At 37.6% G+C, this 23074-nt stretch overlaps 5 protein-coding genes across 9 annotated transcripts in view; 2 read left to right on the forward strand and 3 right to left on the reverse strand.

The window, feature by feature from the left end:
- LOC111493554 (ubiquitin carboxyl-terminal hydrolase 22-like) overlaps window positions 1-1569 on the reverse strand; it is a 5156-nt gene extending 3587 nt beyond the window's left edge. For both annotated transcript variants that reach the window (XR_002720022.1, XM_023143282.1), the window contains exons 1-2: window positions 509-1569; window positions 236-360 (exon numbers count right to left, since the gene is read on the reverse strand). Coding sequence is in view for 1 of the 2 variants with exons in the window: in XM_023143282.1 (XP_022999050.1) it covers window positions 236-360; window positions 509-1434 (1051 nt within the window). In the remaining variant the exon portion in view is untranslated. The remainder of the gene's footprint in view (window positions 1-235; window positions 361-508) is intronic.
- Window positions 1570-3715: 2146 nt separating this feature from the next.
- Window positions 3716-7307, reverse strand: LOC111493556 (actin-related protein 2/3 complex subunit 3-like). Of its 2 annotated transcripts, XR_002720023.1 has the most exons (6): window positions 7194-7307; window positions 6932-7034; window positions 6579-6848; window positions 5040-5277; window positions 4203-4285; window positions 3716-3988 (listed from the first exon to the last, which is right to left on the reverse strand). XR_002720023.1 is itself a non-coding variant. In XM_023143283.1 (4 exons), the coding sequence occupies exons 1-4, from the start codon at window positions 7194-7196 to the stop codon at window positions 5135-5137; spliced, it is 519 nt and encodes a 172-aa protein (XP_022999051.1). In that variant the 5' UTR covers window positions 7197-7307; the 3' UTR covers window positions 4790-5134. The 2 variants fall into 2 exon arrangements, 1 of the variants encoding a protein (XP_022999051.1); XM_023143283.1 differs by lacking the exons at window positions 3716-3988; window positions 4203-4285 and having other exon boundaries at window positions 4790-5277.
- Window positions 7308-8366: 1059 nt separating this feature from the next.
- LOC111493715 (monogalactosyldiacylglycerol synthase 2, chloroplastic-like) lies at window positions 8367-12691 on the reverse strand. The gene is made up of 8 exons (XM_023143533.1): window positions 12267-12691; window positions 11727-11899; window positions 10581-10742; window positions 10368-10509; window positions 9424-9648; window positions 9279-9341; window positions 9054-9128; window positions 8367-8767 (listed from the first exon to the last, which is right to left on the reverse strand). The coding sequence occupies exons 1-8, from the start codon at window positions 12507-12509 to the stop codon at window positions 8507-8509; spliced, it is 1344 nt and encodes a 447-aa protein (XP_022999301.1). The 5' UTR covers window positions 12510-12691; the 3' UTR covers window positions 8367-8506.
- Window positions 12692-14542: 1851 nt separating this feature from the next.
- Window positions 14543-18711, forward strand: LOC111493711 (arogenate dehydrogenase 1, chloroplastic-like). 2 transcript variants are annotated; one of them, XM_023143527.1, is made up of 3 exons: window positions 14543-15749; window positions 16250-17226; window positions 18327-18711. In XM_023143527.1, exons 1-2 carry the CDS (start codon window positions 14659-14661, stop codon window positions 17202-17204), a joined length of 2046 nt encoding a protein of 681 aa, XP_022999295.1. In that variant the 5' UTR covers window positions 14543-14658; the 3' UTR covers window positions 17205-17226; window positions 18327-18711. The 2 variants fall into 2 exon arrangements, with proteins under 2 accessions (XP_022999295.1, XP_022999296.1); XM_023143528.1 differs by having other exon boundaries at window positions 16250-17204.
- Window positions 18712-19531: 820 nt separating this feature from the next.
- The window catches only part of LOC111493714 (probable anion transporter 6, chloroplastic), a 6741-nt gene continuing 3198 nt past the window's right edge, over window positions 19532-23074 (forward strand). For both annotated transcript variants that reach the window (XM_023143531.1, XM_023143532.1), the window contains exons 1-5: window positions 19532-20057; window positions 20194-20339; window positions 21624-21723; window positions 21842-21894; window positions 22383-22457. In XM_023143531.1, the coding sequence (XP_022999299.1) occupies window positions 19671-20057; window positions 20194-20339; window positions 21624-21723; window positions 21842-21894; window positions 22383-22457 (761 nt within the window). In that variant the 5' untranslated portion in view covers window positions 19532-19670. The remainder of the gene's footprint in view (window positions 20058-20193; window positions 20340-21623; window positions 21724-21841; window positions 21895-22382; window positions 22458-23074) is intronic.

Below are 23074 nucleotides of genomic sequence, written 5' to 3' on the forward strand. Positions count from 1 at the left end.
AAAAAAAAAAAAAAAAAAAAAAAAAAAAAAAAAAAAAAAAAAAAAAAAAGCATATTTTGCAACAAACTAAACTTGAAAATGATTCTGTTCTTTGACTTTCAAACAGCAACCAGTGCAAAAAAGAAAACAGGAAATAACAAAAGGAGAGAGGTGAGGGGAGAAAAAGTAAATAAAACATGTACATTGTGTGAAAAGAATCTTAAAGTAAACAGAACATTGAAAAGCAGGAATTTACCTTGACTGTAAGGTTTTCGCCGATCTTTGTCTACCTTTTCGTGGATGCCTTCGAGAATAGAGATGAAAAATTCGTGTGCATCTTGTTGTTCATAACTTGCGAGGTTTGCAGCATGTTGCCACCAGCTGCAATGAGACACCAATTGAGTGAATTGGAAAGAAAAAAAAAGAACCCCATCTTTACACAGAAAATAAAGAAAACTAATCGAACATTGAAGAATCAAACATTCTACGAAAGAGAAAATCACGATCAAGAAATGCATCAGAATGAAACCTCAATAAAAATTTTGCTGGGCTGTAAGGGATCCGATCACCGGAGAAGACAGCAGAAAATATAGAATCCAGATCACAAGCCAGACAGCTGCGCGAATTTTTACTGCCATTTCCATCGTTGGCATTCGAATTTTTATTGCCCACATTGACATTTCTCTGACAAAAATAGCGATTGTGACGATCACTCAAGAAAAAATTCCTCAACGGCGGAGTATGCAGCAATGCTTGCAAGACCGAGTTCATAAAACACGTATTCCCCAAATTGTTCAATCCCCGCAACCCCCAGGGCAACGCAGATTCAGAACCCGGATTGGAATTCGCACAATCAAGTGGACTCGAATTAGTACCCACTAAAACCCTCTCCCTCAGATCCGGTACCCACGGCTGATAATCAACCCTCCGCCGCTTCCTCAGATTCTCCGGCGGGAGCAGAGGCTGCGACGGCGGTGCTCCACTAGAAGAGACCGCATTCCCGCCAAGAGTAGACGCCGTCGTTTGAGCCAACACCACTGCAGCGTCAAAGTCGCGATCATAAACCTGGTCGCGGCAAGCACAGCAAAAAAGCTCGGCACGATCGACGTCGACAGCGATCTCATGACCTGGCGGCATTGATTCGGCGTGAGCCGCAGCATGGGAATGGGAGGGCGGCGCGTGACAGGACACGGCGGCGCAGGTCACACAAGCATAGAGCCTTGGACGAGCGGAATCACCGCAGGAACCACATCGGGGAACCTCGTTAGGGTCTCGACGGATGGCGGCGCGGCCACCGGGGGGCTTGACGCGAAGGCAGTCTTGTAGAAGGCGGAAGGACTTGGAACCATTTCGAGAACGGAAGTCGGCGAGGTGGGGACAAGAAGTGGGGAAGATCTGAGAGTTGAAAGGAAGATTTGGGTGGTGTCGATGGTGGTGGTGGAAATTGGAAGACATGGGAGGGGAGGTGAAAGCGATGGGGGAGGAGGGTAAGAAGGTGAGAAGAAGAAGAAGATGATGATGGTGTAAGCCCTAGATTTCATAGACATAACCTTCATGAATTCGGCCCATCAACGGCTGAGATCGCAGAATTGGGAGTGACTGAGCATGGTGGGCAATGAGGATGAGCTTCCTTTTTTTCCTTTTTTTTTTTTTTTTTTCCTTTTTCTTTTAACTTCAAATACAAAAATTACTGTCTTTTGAGAAGAGAGTAGGTTATGATCCATACACGTAGTCAGAAGGTTATACGAGTGGCACCAATCTAGTTGTATTAAGAAGAGAATAGGTTTGTGATCTCCACGTATAGTTAGATGCTCATGTCAGGGTCCTGGTGCCCATATGGCCGAGATTAGGTTATGATCCCTATAGTCAGAAAGACATACGAGTGGCACCCATCTAGCCGTATTAAGAAAAGAGTAAGTTGTGATCCTTGTATGCAATCAGAAGGACATGCGAGTAGCGCTCATCGGTCGTATTAAGAAGAGACCAGCTTTGTGATCCCTATGTGTAGTCAGAGGGACAAATGAGTGACTCTCAACCGCCCATGTGAGGTTCGAGTGGTACCCATCTGGCTGTATTAAGAAAAGAGTAGGTTGTGATTCCTACATGTAATCAGAAGGATATGCAAGTGGTGCCCATCTAGTCGTATTAAGAAGAGCGTAGGTTTGTGATCCCTATGTGCAGTTAGAGAGACAATCGAGTGGCTCCTATTCGCTCATGTGAGAGTAGGTTGTGATCTCTCGGTGTAGTTAGAGGGACAATCGAGTAGCTTGCATCTGTCCATGTGAAGATCGAGACAAATAGTGTTTCAAGTGTTTTCTTTTGAAAATGAGTTCATAGGACAATGTCAGAAGATGTAGGTATACCAACGTTAACGAAATGTATCTCTCTTTGTTAGTTCAACACATGCACAATTAATAGGGCCCGTATTTTCATTCTAGTTCCTTATTTAATTATATATAAAATTTTATATAAAGAAATTTACTATTTTTTAAAATATTTAAAATAAAAATTTTGATTGGTTGCACTTGATTCTATCAATTATAAATATGTTTTTATTTTGAAATTTTTTCCAAAAAATACTTCTTTTATTTATAATTTTCCCACCACTACACCTATTTGACCAAAGCATTAAAAACTCTTTAAGAATTAAATTTGATTCCTAAATAAATTATATATTTTAATAAATCAATTAGTCAATGCATTAAATTAGTATAATATAATGATGTAAACCATATATTAAAGTCCCACAAAATCCACTAAGAAATTAATCCAAATTGACATAAATGTCAATATAAATATCCCTATACTATACTATTTATAATAAGATAATTAATTAGATATATTAGTAAATATATCATAATGAAATCACATGTATTTTTTTAATGAAAATTATTTAAACCAGACAAACTCCTTTTAACATAACAGACTACCGATCTTGTTAGAAAAAAACATGTGGCTACAGACTAGTTCCACTGAACAGCTACGTGTTGTAATTACTCGTTACTAAGTACTATCTTCATATTTTGGTTCGTTACAAAAATTTTAATATGTTATCATTTTTCGGTGATTTTTCTAGTCCAAATGACCCGACAATGAAACTATTTATTTGTGTGTTTTTACTTTTCATGTTTCAAAATTATCAAATTCCAACTTTCGTCACTATAACCATTCAAAATACTTATCGTCGATTCTTTACCTAACGCAATTAAGATTTTCACACTAGGATTTTGTAATGTCATGTCATTAATTCAATGCTACAAGCTCATGGTCTTACTTTGGACTTCCTAAAAAAAAAACTAATATTAATAGAGATAGTATTCTTTGATTATAAACTTATGATCATTCCCTAAGTTAGCCAATGTGGGACTTTCATCCAATACCTCTCCTTGAACAAAGTACGTCTCCCCTTAATCGAGGTTCGACTCCTTTTTCTGTAACTTCCATTTGATACGGAGTGCACCTCTTGTCCTCCTCCTTCCCTTTCGTAATAATCCTTTCTTTCAACACGATGTTTCTTCCCTCCTCCCGAAATTTGGCATCGAGCCAACTCCTTACTTGCTTACACTCATGGGGAAGAGTCTAACCCGAGAAATTATGTTTTCAAAACAACTTCAAATCACGTCAAAATTTTGCCGTGACAAAAAAAATATTGTAAAAGTGGCCGATAGTTGTTTTTACTTCACATGTTAACTTTTGAAAATAGAATATTCTCAAGAATGAAATTAAATGAAGGGTCCTTTAGATATATATATATATATAAAGAAAATGACCAATCATAGAGGGGGAGGAAGCATCTACCATGATTCTGCCCAATGGTTCATGATTTTGTACTTGCTGTCTGCTTCTGTGGACGACAATAAATGAAATGCTTAATGACTTTATCAGACAATACAGAGACATACTCATAGAAGCAAAGCCTGAATGAACTTTGAATATGCCTTCCTTCCTTCCTTCCTTCTCTCCCTAAGCTCTAGCTGCTTCAAACTTGAGGTCCCTCCATCATGTGAACCTTCAAATACAAGAAACCAAAACAAAGGACATCATCAATCACTGCAACTGTAAAATCAATCTGACTAACGACTTCTTCATTCAAGGATCCATTATATAAGAGTGGCAGACTAGTCAATATCATTCTCATTCGTGTGTCGTATGTGTGTAGAGACGGATAAACATGGAAACAAAGCTATAAAATACGAGAAACGAAAAGTAAGTAGATTTCGGACCACTTTGGAATGACTTCGAACGTATTTTGAAGCACTTTGAAAGTCATTCTAAACCGGCACTCTATGCACACGTGATACAAAAACTAAGGGCATCATGGTATGAGATTAGATGAAATCAATATGAAGGGTACAGATCATATCACCTCAAAATTAAAGAATAGAGTAAGAAACAGGGTATTCAATCAATAAGAACACATGGGCATGATGTGAGATCCCACATCGATTGGAGAGGGGAATGAGTGTCAACGAGGACAATGGACCCTAAAGGGGAGTGGATTGTGAAATCCCACGTCGGATGGAGAGAGGAACAAAACATTCTTTATAACGGTGTGAAAACCTCTACCTAGTAAACACATTTTAAAACCTTGCCTCTACCTAGTAAACACATTTTAACACCTTGAGGAAAAGCTTAAAGAGAACAATATCTGCTAGCAGAGCTTAAGTTGTTACAATATCAACCCCTTTGGGGATTAGTGTCCTCACTGGCACACCTCCAAAACCTAGCTCTAATACTATTTGTAACAGCCCAAGCCCATCATTAGCAAATATTGTCTTCTTTGAGCTTTTTCTTTCGGGATTCCCTTCAAGGTTTTAAAACTCGTCTGCTAGAGAGAAATTTCTACACCCTTATAAAGAATGCTTCGTTCCCCTCTCTAACCGATGTGGGATCTCACACATGAAAACCGGTGTAGTTAATGTACAAAACTAGTGAAATAGTAGCAGATTACATTTAAGATCATTATTAAAAAGAAAAAGAACATGACCTAGCTTCTGCTGAATTTGATATGCATTAGCATAAACTGATGTAACATTCAGATTCTGTTTATTAGAAACGACCTCCTGAAGTGCCATTGAAAGAAACCACATCATTGTAGAAGCCTCATGTGGTGCTTATTTATAACTTTCAAATCAACGTCTTGGAAGCAATTTAATCAAGGAGTGACGATGTTCATAAACTTCCTCTTTGCAAATGCTAACCACCATTTATTTGGAGTTCCATTTGCTCTATAGGCAACACTCAAGAGTCTCCCACTTGTTTCTTCTCTTATCTCCTTCAAATAATCTCTGAATAGCTCTGAATATCAAAATGGACATATTTGAACCTTATGAACATTATCAACTCCTAAGACAAGAAACAGGAGGCTATTGAACACAAGATTAACTCATAAGATCTGCATCAACTGAATTGAAACAAGAAAAGAACAAAGTGCCTAGTTTGTATTCAGCAAACAAACCAAAGGTTGATAATCATTGGGCAGTGGAGCATCTCTAGTTAACAAATAGCAGTAGCACTGTGAGATCCCACATCGGTTGGAGAGGGGAACAGAGCATTCTTAATAGGAGTGTGGAAACCTCTCCTTAGCAAATGTGTTTGAAAAACCTTAAGAGGAACCCCAAAAGGGAAAGCCTGAAGAGGACAATATCTGCTAGCAATGGGCTTGGGCCGTTACAAATGGTATCATAGCAAAACACCGGGCGGTATGCTAGCGAGGACGCTAGGCCCCCAAGGGGTGAATTGTGAGATCCCACGTTGATTGGAGAGAAAAACAAAGCATTCCTTGCAAGGGAACTCTCTACTAGATGAATTTTAAAAACCTTGAGGGGAAGCCTGGAAGGGAAAACCCAATATCTGCTAGTGGCGGGTTTTGGCTGTTACAAATGGTATCAGAGCCAGACATTGGGTGGTGTGCCAATAAGGACGGTGAGCCTCAAAGGGAGTGGATGGTGAGATCCCACATTGGTAGGAGAGGAGAATGAAACATTCCTTATAAAGGAGTGGAAACTTCTCCTAGTAAACGCATTTTAAAAACTTTGAGGAAAAACCTGAAAGGAAAAGTCCAAAGAAGACAATATCGGCTAGCGATGGATTTGGACTGTTACAAATGTTTTCAGGACCAAGACACCGGGCAGTGTGCATGCCAGCAAGGACACTGGCCCCCAATGGGGTGGATTGTGAGATCCCACATTAGTTGGATAAGAGAACGAAGTATTCCTTACAAGGGAGTGAAAACCTCTCTCTAGTAGATGCGTTTTAAAAACCTTACTGGAAAGTTACAAATGTTTTCAGGACCAAGACACCGGACTGTTACAAATGTTTTTAGGACCAAGACACCGGGCAGTGTGCGTGCCAGCAAGGACACTGGCCCCCAATAGGGTGGATTGTGAGATCCCACATTAGTTGGATAAGAGAACGAAGTATTCCTTACAAGGGAGTGAAATCCTCTCCCTAGTAGATGCGTTTTAAAAACCTTACCGGAAAGTTCGGAAGGAAAAAACTCAAAAAAGACAATATCTACTAGCGGTGAGTTTGTGCTGTTGCAGGTACATACATAGTACATATATATAAAGAGAGAGAAAACTAAGATCAAGCATTACCTGCTTCCCCATTAGATTTGGGAATAGGGAAGAGACCAGGAAAGGGAAAGCCATGCTCTCCGGGCACGGGGACATTCTCCAAACCCAAGTTAATTATAGCCTTGCTTCCAACAGTCAAAGTTCTGCAACCTTCAAGCCTCTTCAAAGCCACATTGATGTGGAATGTTAAGTAGATGAGAAGCTTATCAGCAGGACTCTTAATATCAAAATTTCTAAAGAAGACATTAGCACGAAAGAATGAAATCGCTTCATCTACAATATCAGTCTTATCTGTGAATTTCCAAACAAGATCAATTTCAGTATGAAACGCATAAAGAACAAACAATATAAATCAAATTGAAGTTGAGCTAAACCTTGATCTAAATCTGGGGCAGGACCATGACTTTTCAAAGGATATAAAGGGCATCCACAAGCCTTGTTTATTCCTTCCTCATCCACAAAGCTAGAGTGGTGAACCTAGAAGACAATCTCTCGCTCAGTTCTAATTTAATCCTTACAGAGAAAAACAGCCATTTGAAATATGGTAAAATTAATCCATTAAAATTGATCAAATGGATCAAGAACACAAACAAGCTCCAAATTCTTGAAAAAGCATTACAAAACTTGAAACCTCACCATATTTTTCTCAATAATCAATGTCTTACAATCCTGTGCGAGATCCAAATTCTTCTTAACTGCAAAGATCGTTGGAGAAAATGTGAGCGTAAGCGGATCGATCTCTCTAAGCGATAATTTTCGAAATCCGCAGTTCGATCGACTCCGGCTTTACAGTAAGCAGAATGAGTAATCATGATCCGATGAGACTTACCGGAGAGTTTTCTGTTCCGATAAGTGGATGGGAGTCGGAATAGCAACCGGAATATCTGCGAGTGGGAAGGGTGAAACGGAATAGATGCCGAAATTAACCGCAGTTAATTTGCTGGAATAGAGGCAAAGATTAACCGATGGTTAATTGAATTTCTGTTAATTTTTCTACAACTTTTTTATATATTTGTTTAAAATATTAATGAATTTTTTTAATGGATAATTTTTATTAGAAAATATAAAACATTGTACTCAAAAGGTAAAAGATGTTAAAAATATATATAATGTTAAAACAAAATTTTTAAAAATTTACATTTCAATATTATAATATTGTACTCACATAGGTGGAGACGGGGACGGATAATATAATTTACGCCTCCGACCCTGTTTTGTAAACCGGATAAAATCTCTATCTACCCACTCCTTCCTTTCCTATTTAAACGAGAATTTTACGGTTCATTTAGAGCTAATCTCTGTGGGACTCCAATTTCATGGATTAAATAGATATCTTTATCTAAAGTCAAGTCGGAAAAGGACTTATTTGCAAATTGCATAGATAAAATAAATTGCTTTTGCTCCGAAGGAACTCTCTTCTATTATTATTATTAAGATTTTTTTTGTTTTAAATTTCTAAGAAATAGAAATAGAAATGTAATGAAAGGATGGAAATTTAAATTTTTTTGAGTTAAATAAAATATAATAACAAAAGCTATATTTAATCCTAATAATAATAATAAATAATAATATATCGATACAACCATTTAAAGTAATATTATATTAATTAAAAAATTAAATGATATTTAATTATACATATAATTAAACTATTAATATTTAATTGTCCGATGTGACTAAAAATATTCCATAAAATCTACATAAATTTAAAAATTGATATCAACATCTCCTAATAAATATAATAAATTATATTATTATCACTCAATATTATTTATTATTATTATTATTATTATTTTAGATAACATTTCAATATTGACTTAAAAATTAAAATTTCAAATGCTAAAAAAAAATTACATCCTTTGATGAGGCTAACTGTACATGACAATTCTACAATTCTACAATTCTAGGAGAATAAGCTTTAGCAATGCCGAGTATGTCGTCGACGAAACCATTTAAATTAAGTCTGTAAATGATGAGTTTAACATGTACGGGATGCTTGCCATCGGACCGCGCTGGCAGGCGAGGTCGTGGATGTCCCGAACAATGTCGAAGACAGCTTCAGGTTGGGCTAGTTTACGAGCATTTTGAGACATTGTGTGGAGTTGTTCTGGTTTTGTGCTGAACCATCCTGCAACAATTTTAGCTGTTTCTTTGGGACTTCTCGTGAATACTCCAGCTCCATTGTCTACCACATATGGAACGTTTCCTTTTTCCTACAAAGGAAAAAGTTTTGCAACGTTAAAATTGTTGATATAATTAAATTTACCGTAACCCATAAGGTTAAACTTTGATATAACATGATATCATAATAGAATATCACGTGTTCAAACTCGTGTAGTTGTCATTTATTTCCTACGCTTCTCGGACCTTCTACAAATTTTCAACCCAGTGTTAAACAGAACCCATCAACGGGTTGAGTAGTGATTCAACATGTAATGAGTTTGCTATCGAAACTCTAGTCTAAAGCTCGATGCATATGTCGGGTTTAGTTGCGCTTACTTGTCCAGGAATGTAATCGTTTAGAATAATGGGAAGTCCTCGAATCAAAGCTTCGGCAATTGTACCCGGACCGGCCTGTGAACAAACATTCAGCATGATTCAATATCCCATAAGTATTTATCAATATGATACCTTTTCTTATGAATATGATATCAAGGTTTGTTGACATTCATGATATCATATCACTAATTGCTAATTATATCAAGAAATGAAACAAAGGCTTACTTTTGTTATTATACAGTCACAAGCTCCCATCCATTTCTCCATCTGTTTCTCAAAGCCTCTCACCTGCAAAAGAGGAAGAAAAGGAGATGAAATGGAAGCCCAAAGCCAATGGAAAAAGGCTCCCTAAGAATGGCTTGAAACTGACCTTAACTGGGATCTTCCATTCCAAAGCTTCAAGAGAAGAGGCTAAAGCTTTGTTTCTTCCACAAATAATAATAAGCTGCCCTATAGGCTTCTCATTGTTCTTGTCAAAAAGGGACTCTGCAAGAGCTTTTGCTGTTTTCTTTACAGGACCCATCCCTTCACCTCCTCCCATGAGTAGCACGGCTGGTAAGTTCGGATCCATCTCGAGTTCTTCTCTTAGTTGATCCTATGAAGGCGAATAATCGAACCAAGCAACAACAGTGAGTGTAATCAAACATTGTAACAATTCAAGCCCACAGCTAGCTAATATTGTCCTCTTTGATCCGTTATGTATCACTGTCAACCTCATGGTTTTAAAATGCGTCTACTAGGGAGAGGTTTCCACACCCTTATAAAGAATGCTTCGTTCCTCTCTCCAACAGATTTGGGATCTCACAATCCACCCCCGTTGGGAACCCAGCGTCCTCGCTGGCACGCCGCTCAACGTCCGGCTCTGATACCATTTGTAATAGCTCAAGCCCACCGCTAGCAGATATTGTCTGTTTTGGCCCATTACGTATCACCGCCAGCCTCACGGTTTTAAAACGCGTCTATTAGGGAGAAGTTTTCACACCCTTATAAGGAATGTTTCATCCTCTCTCATCTATGTGAGATCTCACAATCCACCACCCCTGGAGACCCAACGTCCTCGATGGCACACCGCTCGTTGTCTGGCTCTAACACTATTTGTAACAGTACAAGCCTACCACTAACAGATGTTGTCTGCTTTGGCCTGTTACGTATCATCGTCAGCCTCACGGTTTTAAAACGTATCTACTAGGGAGAGGTTTCCACACCCTTATAAGGAATGTTTCGTTCCTCTCTCCAATCGATGTGAGATCTCGCCGACATCCATCAAACAAAGTTATAGGTTTGTGTTGTATCAAAATGTAGAGATCTATCTACCTTTTGGAGTACTGCTCGAACGAAGGACGGCCTGATGGGTAGGCCATAGACACGAACTTGGGACACTTCGATGCCGTCAAGCAAGGCTCTCTTGGCTACGGCCTCTGAGGGGCAGTAGCATCTGTTTACACCAGGATGAAACCTGTATTTATAGTGTTGGAAGTTTAAGCATTAGTTGAAAATGGGGAATCAAATAGTAACTTGCAAACTAACCATGTTGGATGGCAGGTGTTTAGGTCTGTTATGACTGTAACAAATACCACTTTCTTCTGAAGGCCTTGCCATTTCAGAACCCATAAAGGAATGTGCTGCATCAGTGGATGAACACTGATGATAATATCTGGCTTGTACTCCATCAGCCCAGCTTCCACTTCCCTTCAAACAACAAAAGCAGCAAGAACTTAGAAACCCCATTCAGCAAACAATGTAAGTAGCCTCATAAGAACCATTTTTGCTATATATATGCAATGATTGGGGTATCAAATACCCTCACTCTACGTTCACGTGGGAGTTCAACCCAATATTTGGAGGATATCACCAAATATATACCAAGCTGACAAGACTAATTGTTAGTTTTCGACATCCTCTACTCGGTTACTTGATCGCTGTTGAGTGCAAACAACAAGCTCGTGATAATGAATCGTCCAAAATGAAGATTAAAAATGAAACCAATGCAATCATGAGTTGAACCTGTTAGGAATCACGACCCTCCACAATGGTATGATACTGTCCACTTTGAGCATAGGCTCTTATGGCCTCGTACCAATGGAGATGTATTCCTTACTTATAACTCCATATTCATATCCTTAATTAACCAATGTGGGACTCTCTAAACAATCTTCCCTTCGAACAAAGTACCCCCTTTGTTCGATACTTGAGTCACTTTTGACTACACATTCGAGGCTCACAACTTCTTTGTTCTACACTTGAGGATTTTATTGACATGACTAAGTTAAGGGCATGACTCTGATATTATGCTAGGAACCACGACCCTCCATAATGGTACGATATTGTCCACTATGAGCATTGGCTCTCATGACTTTGTTTTTGGTTTCCCAAAAGGCCTCATACCAATGGAGATGTATTCCTTACCTATAAACCCATGATCATCTCCCTCCCAACAAGCCTCTACCGATCCATGACTCACTTCCACATTCAAAATATGTTAATAACAAGAGTATTATCAAACGAGATACAAGATAACACAACCATTCGAGCTTTCGGTGTTCGGGGTGGCTTTGTCTTCTCTTCAATGTTTCGCTATGTTAGTTCTTTCTCATTTTGTACTAACAACTTAAAAGTCAAGTCTCCTAATAATACTTAACCATAAGAAACTGCGTAAGAGAATGTTATACGTACTTTGCATAGAAGGCGGCAATGGCAGCAAGATAGACCGAGTGAATCCACCGAGGAGAGGTACTATGAAATGCAACCTTCCATAGCTGAACATGCTTCACCATGAACTTATAAGATCTCTCCATGTCATTCAAAGGCCAACCAGTGTACTCTTTCCAAACATCCTTCACAAAGATCTGAACAAGAAGAGCCAAATGAATAGCAATAATTCTCTAGCAAGGGAAAATCCCCACGAATCTCTTTGATTGATCAACCAACTGTACAAGCAATGGCCAAAACTTGGCTAAAACAGAGTAACCAAGAATCCAGATAGAGTAAATTGCAAGATCTTCACGCTCACACAAAGATCTATTAAGGACAACGAACATAAAATGGCAAGTTTACAAGAAATCTCACGATCAAACGCAAAGCTGAAGAGAACAAACGAACATGAAGCAAGATCTAAGTCAGAAAACTCAAAACCCAGAAGAGAATCCACAAAAACCGTAAGGTTAATAAGTTTCCAAAAACTCAAACCCCAGAAGAGGAAAATAGTTGATTAACCTGATACTCATCGCCAAACTCAATACGAAACGCATCACGAATGGCTTCCGCCGATGCCCTATGGCCGCCGCCAGTATCACTCATCAAAATAAGTACATTCTTCGTCCTCTCGGCTCCAATCTGAACCATTTCCAAAGTCCCGTCGTCATCATTCCCACAAATTTTATAGCTACTACTCCATTGATAATGCCCTCCCACCCTCCGAAACACCTCTGTAATAGACCTCGACGTTGCGACAGACATAACCAATCAACCACTTAGCTCCGACCGCCGTCAATGGCGGAGGGAGAAGGGGGAGAAAGAAGAAGACCCAGAAATTGAATGCTGTAAATTGCGAGGGAGACAGGGAGAGAGAGAGAGAGAGAGAAGAAGGATTGGTGGAGAGTGAATTATGAGGTAATGGCGCTGTGTGAGTTGGCAGTGAGTGGCGCCATTGACATACGCAAACGGGAATTCGTGGGACATAGTGCGTTTATAGCCGTCGGATTCGCATTTGGCTTTGAGAATGAGAATGTTCGCTGAGGAAGATTCGAATCTTCTTCAGCTTCATGAACAATAATTTAAATCCGGCGCCCTTTTAACTCTTCGTATTTGGTATCATGCCCCTTCAGTTTCGGATATTCTCTTCCCCTTCATTATTATACTTTACCAAAGTGTTATTATCTGCTTTTTGGAGGACTTTCATAAAAATATTTTAAACTTTAAATTAAAAAAAATATTTTTATCAATGAAAACCGTTAATATTTTATTAAAAAATACCATAATTTCAAAAGAGTTTGAAAAATACTCGACTTTATAAAAGTTTCGTTAATACCCTTAAATATTTTTAAAAGTTTAAAAATAATTTTACTGTTAGTATATAGCGAACTTTCAAAAATAACATCAATACGTTTAGATTTTTCGGGAAAAAATAAAGGGTTTAATTCCATATATATATAAATAAAGGTTAAAGAGTGGGAGCTTTTAAATGTATTTAAAATTTTTTTTTGAGGATATTAATAAATTTAAAGGGTAAATTTATTTTTTTTAAAATTTAATGGCATTTTTTAAACTAACGTGTTTATAGATATTTTTTTTAGATAAAGGGGATTTATTTTTTAATATTAATTTAACCTATTTAATTTGTGTCTTTTTGTTTTTAATTTGTTTTTTCTCTTCTATTAAAAAATAAAAATAGAAGAGAAAAAACATTAATTAAATCTTCATAAAAAAATTAAAAATAAAAATTTCAATTTTTTTGTATCTATAAAATATTAACGTTTGTTTATTTACCACTGGCTAACCTCCCATGGAGTTGAAGGGGTCAACCGGTAATATGACAAAAATCTAAGAGTATATAAGTAAAATTTACAAATGATTGAAATTATTTGGGTCCCGAGATCTCATTTTTAGTTAAATTAGATATGTTATTAGCAATGGAAAGATCGGAATGTGACTGTCCAACATGATAGCCCAATCTATTTATTCACGACTCTTTAATTATTTTATGTTGAAGTTATATGTCTATAATGATATAATTATTGATACATTATAGGTTTTTATTTGAATTAAATTGAATATTAAGATATAAAAGTCTATGTAGGCAGAAGTTGAGTAATAAATACCATATTTATATCGATGCAAACTACTTGTAGTTTATGATATTTATTGAAAAGGTAATCTATTAACAAATTTTTATTGATTTTTTTAATTTTTGTTTATTTTTTTTATGGTTTTTTTAAAAATAACTTGACAAATTAACTCTAATTTTTTAAATTAAGCCTATAAATATTATTTTATATATGATTTGTTAAATCAACGCCCATTTTTATAATTATTTTATTTTTTATTTTAATTTTTAAAATTAGATATATTTAAATTTGGTCTTTATATTTTAAATTAATTAACAAAATAAAAAATAAAAAAGGAGTGTTATTGAAAACTTGAAGATAAAAATGTAAAAATTTATGGACTAAATAGAAATTAAACTCAAAACAGGAGATAAAAATATTATATTTTAAAATTATTATATTACAAATTTATAGAAAAAATGTAATATTTAGAAATTTACGGCAAACGTTGTTATTATTATTATTATTTGTAGTTTTGAAATTGTATTTTTTTTCTCGTCTAATTATAATTTTTATTATTACTTGGATTTTTAATTAAATTATAAATATAAAAAATAAAAATTTGAAAATTACTTTATGGTATTAAAAAAAAAAAAAAAAAAAAAACCAAATAACTTAAAAAAAAAATCATATAACTAGAAAGAGCCATTTAAGAGAGCCACAAAAGGAAATCTGATACATTGCGGCAGCACGGCTACAAATCCTGTAAAACGTGTTCGTAACCGTAGACTACCATTTCTCTCAACCTCTCACGGCGGCGGACCGGAGCAATTTCGCCACCTATGCTGTCACCGTCTCCTCTCCGCCGCTCCTCTCCGGCCGTGCCTTCTTTACCTTCTTTCTCTAAGCGCCGTCTCTATAACCACAAACCACTTCCGATTATCCCCTGTTTTCAGTCTTTTCCTAAGCCTCTCATTCGAGTTCGCGCCATTGATGCGGCTCAGCCTTACGACTATGAATCCAGAATCGCGTCCCGTTTCCACAACTCCCAGAAGCTCAAAATCGCCATTGTTGGGTTTGGTAACTTCGGTCAATTTCTCGCCAAGACTATTGTCCGACAAGGTCATACTGTCTTGGCTCATTCCCGATCCGACCACTCCGACGAGGCTCGTAAGCTCGGGGTTTCTTTTTTCTCGGACCCCCATGACCTTGCTGAAGAACACCCAGAAGTGATTTTGCTCTGTACGTCTATAATTTCGACTGAAAGTGTTCTCTTATCGTTGCCGTTGCAGAGATTGAAGAGGAATACATTGATAGTGGATGTCCTTTCGGTGAAGGAGTTCCCGAAAAGCTTAATGTTGGAGTTACTGCCTGGGGATTTTGATGTAATTTGTTCTCACCCGATGTTTGGACCTGAAAGCGGCGCCAAAGGGTGGAATGATCTGTTCTTTGTTTATGAGAAGGTTAGAATTGGGTCGGAGGAATCTAGGGTTTCGCGTTGTGAGAAATTTTTGAGTATTTTTGAGAGAGAGGGCTGCAAAATGGTGGAGATGAGCTGTGCGGATCATGATAGATATGCGGCTGGATCGCAATTCATTACTCATACTGTTGGGAGAGTTTTGGATATGTTAATGTTGGAATCTACGCCGATTAACACTAAAGGGTATGAGAGTTTGTTGGATTTGGTGAAGAACACTGCTGCAGATAGCTTTGATTTGTATTATGGCTTGTTTATGTATAATAAGAACGCGTTAGAGATGTTGGAGAGGTTGGATTTGGCTTTTGAAGCATTGAAACAACAGCTTTTTGGGCGGTTGCATGATGTGGCGAGGAAGCAATTGTTTGGAAGTGCAGAGAAATTGCGCACTTGGCCTGATATTCCTCCTCAATTTGGTGCTTCTCTTTCACTGACAGCTTATTCTGAGGCTACCAGGCAAGGTCCCCGAGCCTTTCATTTCAATGATGTTTAGTGTTCTTTGTTCTTTGGTTCAACCAAAACTTCTGATGAGTTTAGTGTTATATGTTATGTTTGTGCTCTATTTGGTGTTCAATTTTCATATTAAGCTTTTGGGTTTATGTTCTAGTGGTGTCGAAATCGTTTGTTTGCTATTTTGTGGAGAGTTTGGCTCAAGAAAAACAATAGAACTCTAAAGGAGGTGGGCAGATCAAGCTATGAGTTACTAGGTATTTTGTAATTGTGATCTTAGCTTAACTTCGTTAGATTGATCGTTCAACGAAAGCTCAACTTACAAAAAAGAAAAGGATCGATCGTGAGAAAGTTTCATAATTTGTCTAAAAAGATGTTCATGTTAGTTGAATAGTTTTAAGATGCTGATTGTTTCTATCTTCATTGAGTTCCTGAAAATGTTGTGATATTTGTATCCTGATTGGTTTGGATTGTGATGAGTTCAAACCTCTATATTCTTTTTTCAGGTTTCCGAACTTTTCTCCGACTTATGATTTCAAAACTGCAAAAACTGAGGAAAACTCAAAGCTCAAAATTGCTATTATCGGATTCGGTAATTTCGGACAATTTCTTGCCAAAACAATGGTAAAACAGGGTCACACTGTGTTAGCCTACTCGAGGTCGGACTACGCAGCTGTGGCTGAAGAGTTGGGAGTTTCTTACTTTTCTGATGCAGATGATCTATGTGAAGAACATCCAGAAGTAGTTCTTCTTTGCACTTCGATTCTTTCAACGGAGAAAGTTCTCAGGTCGATACCTTTTCAAAGATTGAAGAGAAACACTTTGTTTGTTGATGTACTTTCAGTGAAAGAATTTCCAAGAAACTTGTTTCTTCAAATTTTGCCCCCAGAATTTGACATCCTCTGCACTCATCCTATGTTCGGGCCAGAGAGTGGTAAGAACGGATGGAACAATCTTTCCTTTGTTTACGATAAGGTTCGAGTAGGAAATGACGAATCAAGAGCCTACCGTTGCAACTTCTTTCTCGATATCTTTTCGAGCGAAGGGTGTCAAATGGTGGAAATGTCATGCTATGATCACGACCGGCATGCTGCAGGGTCGCAGTTCATTACGCATACAATGGGGAGGGTTTTAGAAAAGTTGAGCTTGAGCTCTACCCCAGTTAACACCAGGGGTTATAAAACCTTGTTGGATTTGGTGTCAAATACTGCTGGAGATAGCTTTGATCTTTACTATGGGCTGTTTATGTACAATGCTAATGCCATGGAGCAGCTTGAGAGGTTGGACCTGGCTTTTGAAGCATTGAAGAAGCAGCTCTTTGGGCGCTTGCATGGTATTATCCGGAAGCAACTTTTTGAAACTACGCAAGGCATCACAGAGGCGCAGGAAGATCCCATGATGAAGCCATATCAGAACGGCACTGCTCTTGTAACCTTATCTGATTCTCGTGATCTTCATTAGGAATCATCTCTCAGTCTTACTTGTAAGTGTTCCATATATTTCCTTTGTTATTTCTCAGAGCTGCATTAGTTATTTCTGCTCACACGGACACAGACAAGACGACACGTCAATGAACATGAATATATGTATATGTATTGATATATTAATACTTCTTTGTAGATAAACAACATAAATTTAACATAGAGAATATGCAAAGTTGAACTGATATTTGAAAACTTTGGATGAGTTTAGCTGGCTATGACTAGAGGAAGAAGATGTCTTAGGAATGATCAAACTATAAGGATTAGAGTTTATAGGAAAATCTCTACTTTTTTAGATTTGTGTCCAAGCTATATCCCAGTTGTGTTCATCTGATATATATATTTAAAATTTAGACACGTTTGTTAGCGTATTAGACATGGATATATCTAGACACGTGTTGGTGCTTGCTCTCATTGTTCTTTATGCTAATGTGTATACAAAAGATTTGATGTGAGATCCCACGTCGGGTGGGGAGGAGAACGAAACATTCTTTATAAGGGTGTGGAAACCTCTCCCTAGTAGACGCGTTTTAAAACCTTGAGGGAAAGCCCGAAAGGGAAAACCAAAAGAGGACAATATCTGTTAGCAGTAGGCTTGGGCTGTTACAAATGGTATTAGAGCCAGACACCGAATGATGTGTCAGCGAGGAGGTTGAACCCCGAAAGGGGTGGACATGAGGCGGTGTGTCAGCATGGACACTGGGCCCCGGAAGGGGGGTGGATTGGGAGCTCTCACATCGATTGGAGAAGGGAACAATGCTAGATCCCACATCGAAGTCCAAAGAAGACAATATCTGCTAGCAATAGTCTCGTTGGATTCTTTTATCTGTTTGGTTGTGAATTCAAGTTCTGTTTTTCACTGTCCATTTCATTGCTAATATTTGAGTTTGTGAGTGCATATCATCTCTCTTGATATAACACTTTCACTTGACTTTCTGTTGAATGCGATGCCGTAATATGAATGCAGTCTGCTTAACTGATATCAACTTTATTTCATGCACCCATTTCCCGCAACCATCTAGTCATTGTGATTGCATTTGGGTGAGTTTTCTGCAAGTTCTTAGAAGCATCTTTCAACTACTACATTTCTTGCTCGTTTTAGGTATGCTGGTGGTGCACGGTTAAGAATCAACCATGTCGAAGGCGCAAGCTGCCCCTACAAATCCATGGCATCTCTACTCCATTGTCGTCCTCGATCCCATCAACCAGCACCCAAACGACGCCATTGCAGGGAGGCTGGTGAGTAATTTAAAAGTGTTTTGAGGAAAAGTAGATGAGTCTTTGATGGGATATGGAAGAAGATGATTAAAAGTGTTAGTAGGAATAAATTCTGGATTTGAATTGGGAGATTTTGGGTTCTTTCTTCCTTCCTTTAATGGTCAGGAAAATAGATTTTCCTGTTCTATCAAATAATTTACTCTCTTTTGTAATCCTCTGCCCCAAAGTGTGGTTGTAAGTTGCCAATGAACTGTTGACAATTCAAGTTTTGGCTTCTTGAATAATAATATAAAGCACGTTCTATATTGAATCCGACCTAAATTAATAAAAATACTCATAAACTTTTAAAAGTTTTAATAATATCTTTAAATTTTAAAATAAGTTTAAAAAAAAGAACTTGTATGGTTAATTTTGGAAACCGTTCGTTTAAAAAATATTCTTGAACTTTACAAATTTTCATTGTTAAAAAAATATCCATAAAATTTTATAAGAAAAGTTAAAAATAAATAAATTTTATTATTAATATATATAGATAAAAATTATTTTTTTAAATTCACGAGTATTTTTTAAATATGATAGTTCACATTTTTATGTGATTTGTAATTTTTTAAAGTTCAGAGTATTTTTGAAATATGATTTGTGATTTTTTAAAGTTGATGAGTACTTTTAAAATATGATACGAATTGTAACCGTAAAGGTATTTTTTGAATTTAAAAAAAATTTAAATGTGTTTTAAATTTTTTAAAAAAGTTTAAAATTATTAGTGAACTTTTTTAAAAATTTAAAAGCATTTTTAAAACATTTTAAAAAATGAGAGGATATTTTTGAAATAAAAAACAAAATTATTTTTTTAACTTAGATAAAATATAAAATTATATATATATTTTTTATTATTAATTTAGCCTCGAAACTAATAATATTCTAATTTCTAACCTTATCATTAAAATTTTAATGTTTTTATATAAAAAAAAAAAACATGATTAATGATTAAGGTACAGCTGAATTTATTTATTTTCATACTGTAAAAAATGTTAAATCATTTTTAATTTAATTATGCATTTTAGTGAGCGTGGCATTCCACAGGTTCTAAATGCATGGCAGCCTCACAAATCTGCAAGCTTCCGTGGCCATCCTCCCAACTCCCAACATGGCCGCAACTTCCCTCCACGTCTTTCCTTCTTCCGCTTCCCGCTAACAGAAGAATCGAATCCCAAACATCTAAACCCCAATGGCGAAATTCTCATTTCGACCCCATAATAACCCCTTTCTCCCTCACCGCACTAACCCTCACAGTTCAATTTCCCACTCAGTTTCCGCCACTCGCTTGGTTTCTCACCCCCAACTCCTTCGATTAAGCCTCCGAGTTCGTTGTAGCATCAAGGAGAAAGAAAATCTTAAGGGCAACGAAGAACTCCCCCCTGTTCTTTCTGGGCTAAAAGTCGATGAATCGGAGCAAACTGGGTCTATTTCGAAATATGAAAATGGTTTGAGCTCTGGAAATGGGATTGATGAAGTGGGTTTTGATTCGAATTGGCCGCCGTGGAAGAACGTTCCCGATAGATATAAAATGATTGGTACTACGGCGCTTGCCTTCGTTATTTGCAACATGGACAAGGTGGGTTCCTCTGTTTTTGTGACTTTTTGAATTTGATTGAGTAAAATGTTGTTGGGTTTCGATCTTCGCTATGGTTTGTTCTGTTTTTAGGTGTTTTAGTGGGATTTATAGTTGGGTTTGTTGTGATTTTTGGCAGGTGAATTTAAGCATTGCTATAATTCCAATGTCGCACCAGTTTGGATGGAATTCTTCTGTGGCTGGATTGGTTCAGTCATCTTTCTTTTGGGGTTATGCTTTGAGTCAGTTGCCTGGTGGGTGGCTCGCCAAGATATTTGGTGGGAGGTCAGTATTTAAGTATCAATGTTAGCAGGTTTATCGTTTCTTTCATGAACCCTTTATTTATTGGTGATTACTTGATCAATGAATCCATTAGCTGAAGTGAAAGTTAGAATAATTGTTTCAAGCTGGGTTATGATATTGGGTTTCTATAACGGCTCAAGTCCACCGCTAGTAGATATTGTCCTTTTTAGACTTTCCCTTTCGAGCTTCCCCTCAAGGCTTTAAAACGTGTTTGCTAAGGAAATATTTCCACACCCTTGTAAAGGGCTTTCCCTTTCGAGTAGGGAAAAGTTTCCACACCCTTATAAAGGGCTTTCCTTTCGAGCTTCCCTTCAAAAAAACGCGTCTGCTGGGGAAAGGTTTCCACACCCTTGTAAAGGGTGTTTTGTTCTCCTCCCCAACCAATGTGGGATTCTCACAATCCATCTCCCTTCAGGGCCCAACATCCTCGCTGCCCCACCAAATCCACCCCCTTCGGGGCCCAACGTCCTTACTGGCACACCTCCTCATGTCTACCCCACTGGCACATCGCCTGGTGTCTGGCTCTAATACCATTTGTAATGACCCAAGCCCACTTCTAGTAGATATTGTCCTCTTTAGGTTTTCCCTTTCGAACTTCCTCTTAAGACTTTAGAACGCGTTTGCTAGAGAAAGGTTTCCACACCCTTATAAAGGGTGTTTCGTTCTCCTCCCAACCAATGTGGGATCTTACCATTTCCTAAAAAGATTCTGGGAGAATTTGCCGCTTTTGTTTGAGATGCCTTGTTCCTTAACACTTTTGATAATGATTTTGTTCTTTGGCCTTAAATTTTTTAAAGTAAGTCTATAATAGCTAACTATACCGTTTTTAGGTTCTTCACTTTTTAGAATTTTGTTATGGTTTCAAGAACGATCCTGAAAGTAAACTTGGAAATAGAAGTAAAAATGTTAGTAAGAAGCTTAATTTTTAAAGAAGAAAAATCAAATGGGTCCTTAATGTTTACCTTGAATCTTGAAATCTGGGCTAGTGTTTGTCAAAAGCCCCTTGATGTCCTTGTTTCTCCCTGGCAATCTCGACTGGCTTTTAACTTGTTTTTATGTTCTATTCTGCGAGTTACATCGATAGAAACGTTAATCTTTCTGTTTATATAAACGTAGCAGCTTCAGCACTGTTCACTGCCATTCATTATTATTTGTTAGTAGCCTTATCAATTGAAATGCTGTGTGCACTCTTCACGGTTTATGTAGATCGTACAATAAGCTAACGGAAAGAGTCATACTCATTGCGGATTTTTTTTTTTTAAATAGAAAAGTTTTGGAGATCGGAGTACTGACTTGGTCGCTATCCACTGCACTCGTTCCATTTCTTGCTGGATATATGCCTGGATTAATTTTATCAAGAATTTTGGTGAGCGATACTACTCGTAAAAGAGAACCACTTCTTATGGTTTCCCTCTGTTTTATCCTGTACATTCCGTTTGCTTCATTCTTTAAATTCGATGCTTATCAACTTTCACTGCACATAGGTTGGCATCGGAGAAGGTGTTTCACCATCAGCTGCAACTGATCTTATTGCCAGGCAGGTTAAACTTGCATAATCGTTAATGGTCGTTTTATTTATTCATATTTTGTAGTAATTTTCTTGAATTATTCTAAACTTTTGTGTACATTTGTTAAATTTATTATACTAGCTAATTATTAGATTTAACTAAGGTGGTAGTATCATGTTTCTTTGCCATTTTTCATAAATTTCGTTTTATGGATGGCCAGAATTCTTCATAAACTTCATTTCATTGTATCTTAGGGACATAAATGCGGCCATTTATAACCATTTTCTCTGCTCAGTCTGTTTATCTTCTCTACAAGCTGTACCTAGTATGTGACTGAGTTGCTTTTGCTTGTCTCATCATTCTGTATAAATGGACGGTGTCTACTTTGCAGCTTTCCGTTTGCCAAAACTTCATCATCAATGAAAACCCCGCTTCCCTTGTGTTGTTGAAAGGCATTCTTCACGTCAAGTTGATTCTATACATTCAACTGACTTGACATTTTTATTTGAGTGTGCAGGTTGATTCCTCTACAGGAGCGCTCACGGGCAGTCGCATTTGTTTTTGGTGGGCTGAGTGTTGGAAGCGTTTCCGGGTATGTTCTGTGCATGTTTCAAGTAATCACTGTTGAGGAGGCTTCAGTTATTTAAGGGAAAAGTTTTCAACAGGCGTGTTCATGAAAAGTTGAATTTGAGATATGGGATTAATAAGAATATTCTGACATTTCACTGATTTGGACTTTACTAAGAGGCACCCTGGAAAATGGGGCGTGTTTGGGATACAATTTGCACTTCGTTTTCCGGTTTCAGATACCAACGATAAAGGGATCTAACAACATGTGTTTGGTTAGCCTGTTTTTTAAATTTGAAATCGGGGAGGAGAACGAAGTATCTGTAATAAGGGTGTGGAAACCTCTCTCAAGCAAACTCGTTTTAAAAACCTTGAGGGGAAGCTCGAAAGGGAAAGCCCAAAGAGGACAATATCTGCTAGCGGTGAGTTTGAGCCGTTACAAATGGTGTCAGAGCTGAACACCTGGCGATGTGCCAGCGAGGAGGCTAAGTCTCGAAGGGGGTAGACGTGAAACGGTGTGCTAGCTAGGATGCTGGGCCTCGAAGGGGGTGGATTTGGTGGGTCCAACATCGATTGGAGAAGGGAACGAGTGCTAGCGAGGACACTGGGCCCTGAGAGAGAGGGGGGGGGGGGGGGGGATTG

The sequence above is a fragment of the Cucurbita maxima genome, unplaced genomic scaffold (genome assembly GCF_002738345.1).
Source record: "Cucurbita maxima cultivar Rimu unplaced genomic scaffold, Cmax_1.0 Cma_Scf00019, whole genome shotgun sequence".
NCBI lineage: Eukaryota > Viridiplantae > Streptophyta > Magnoliopsida > Cucurbitales > Cucurbitaceae > Cucurbita > Cucurbita maxima.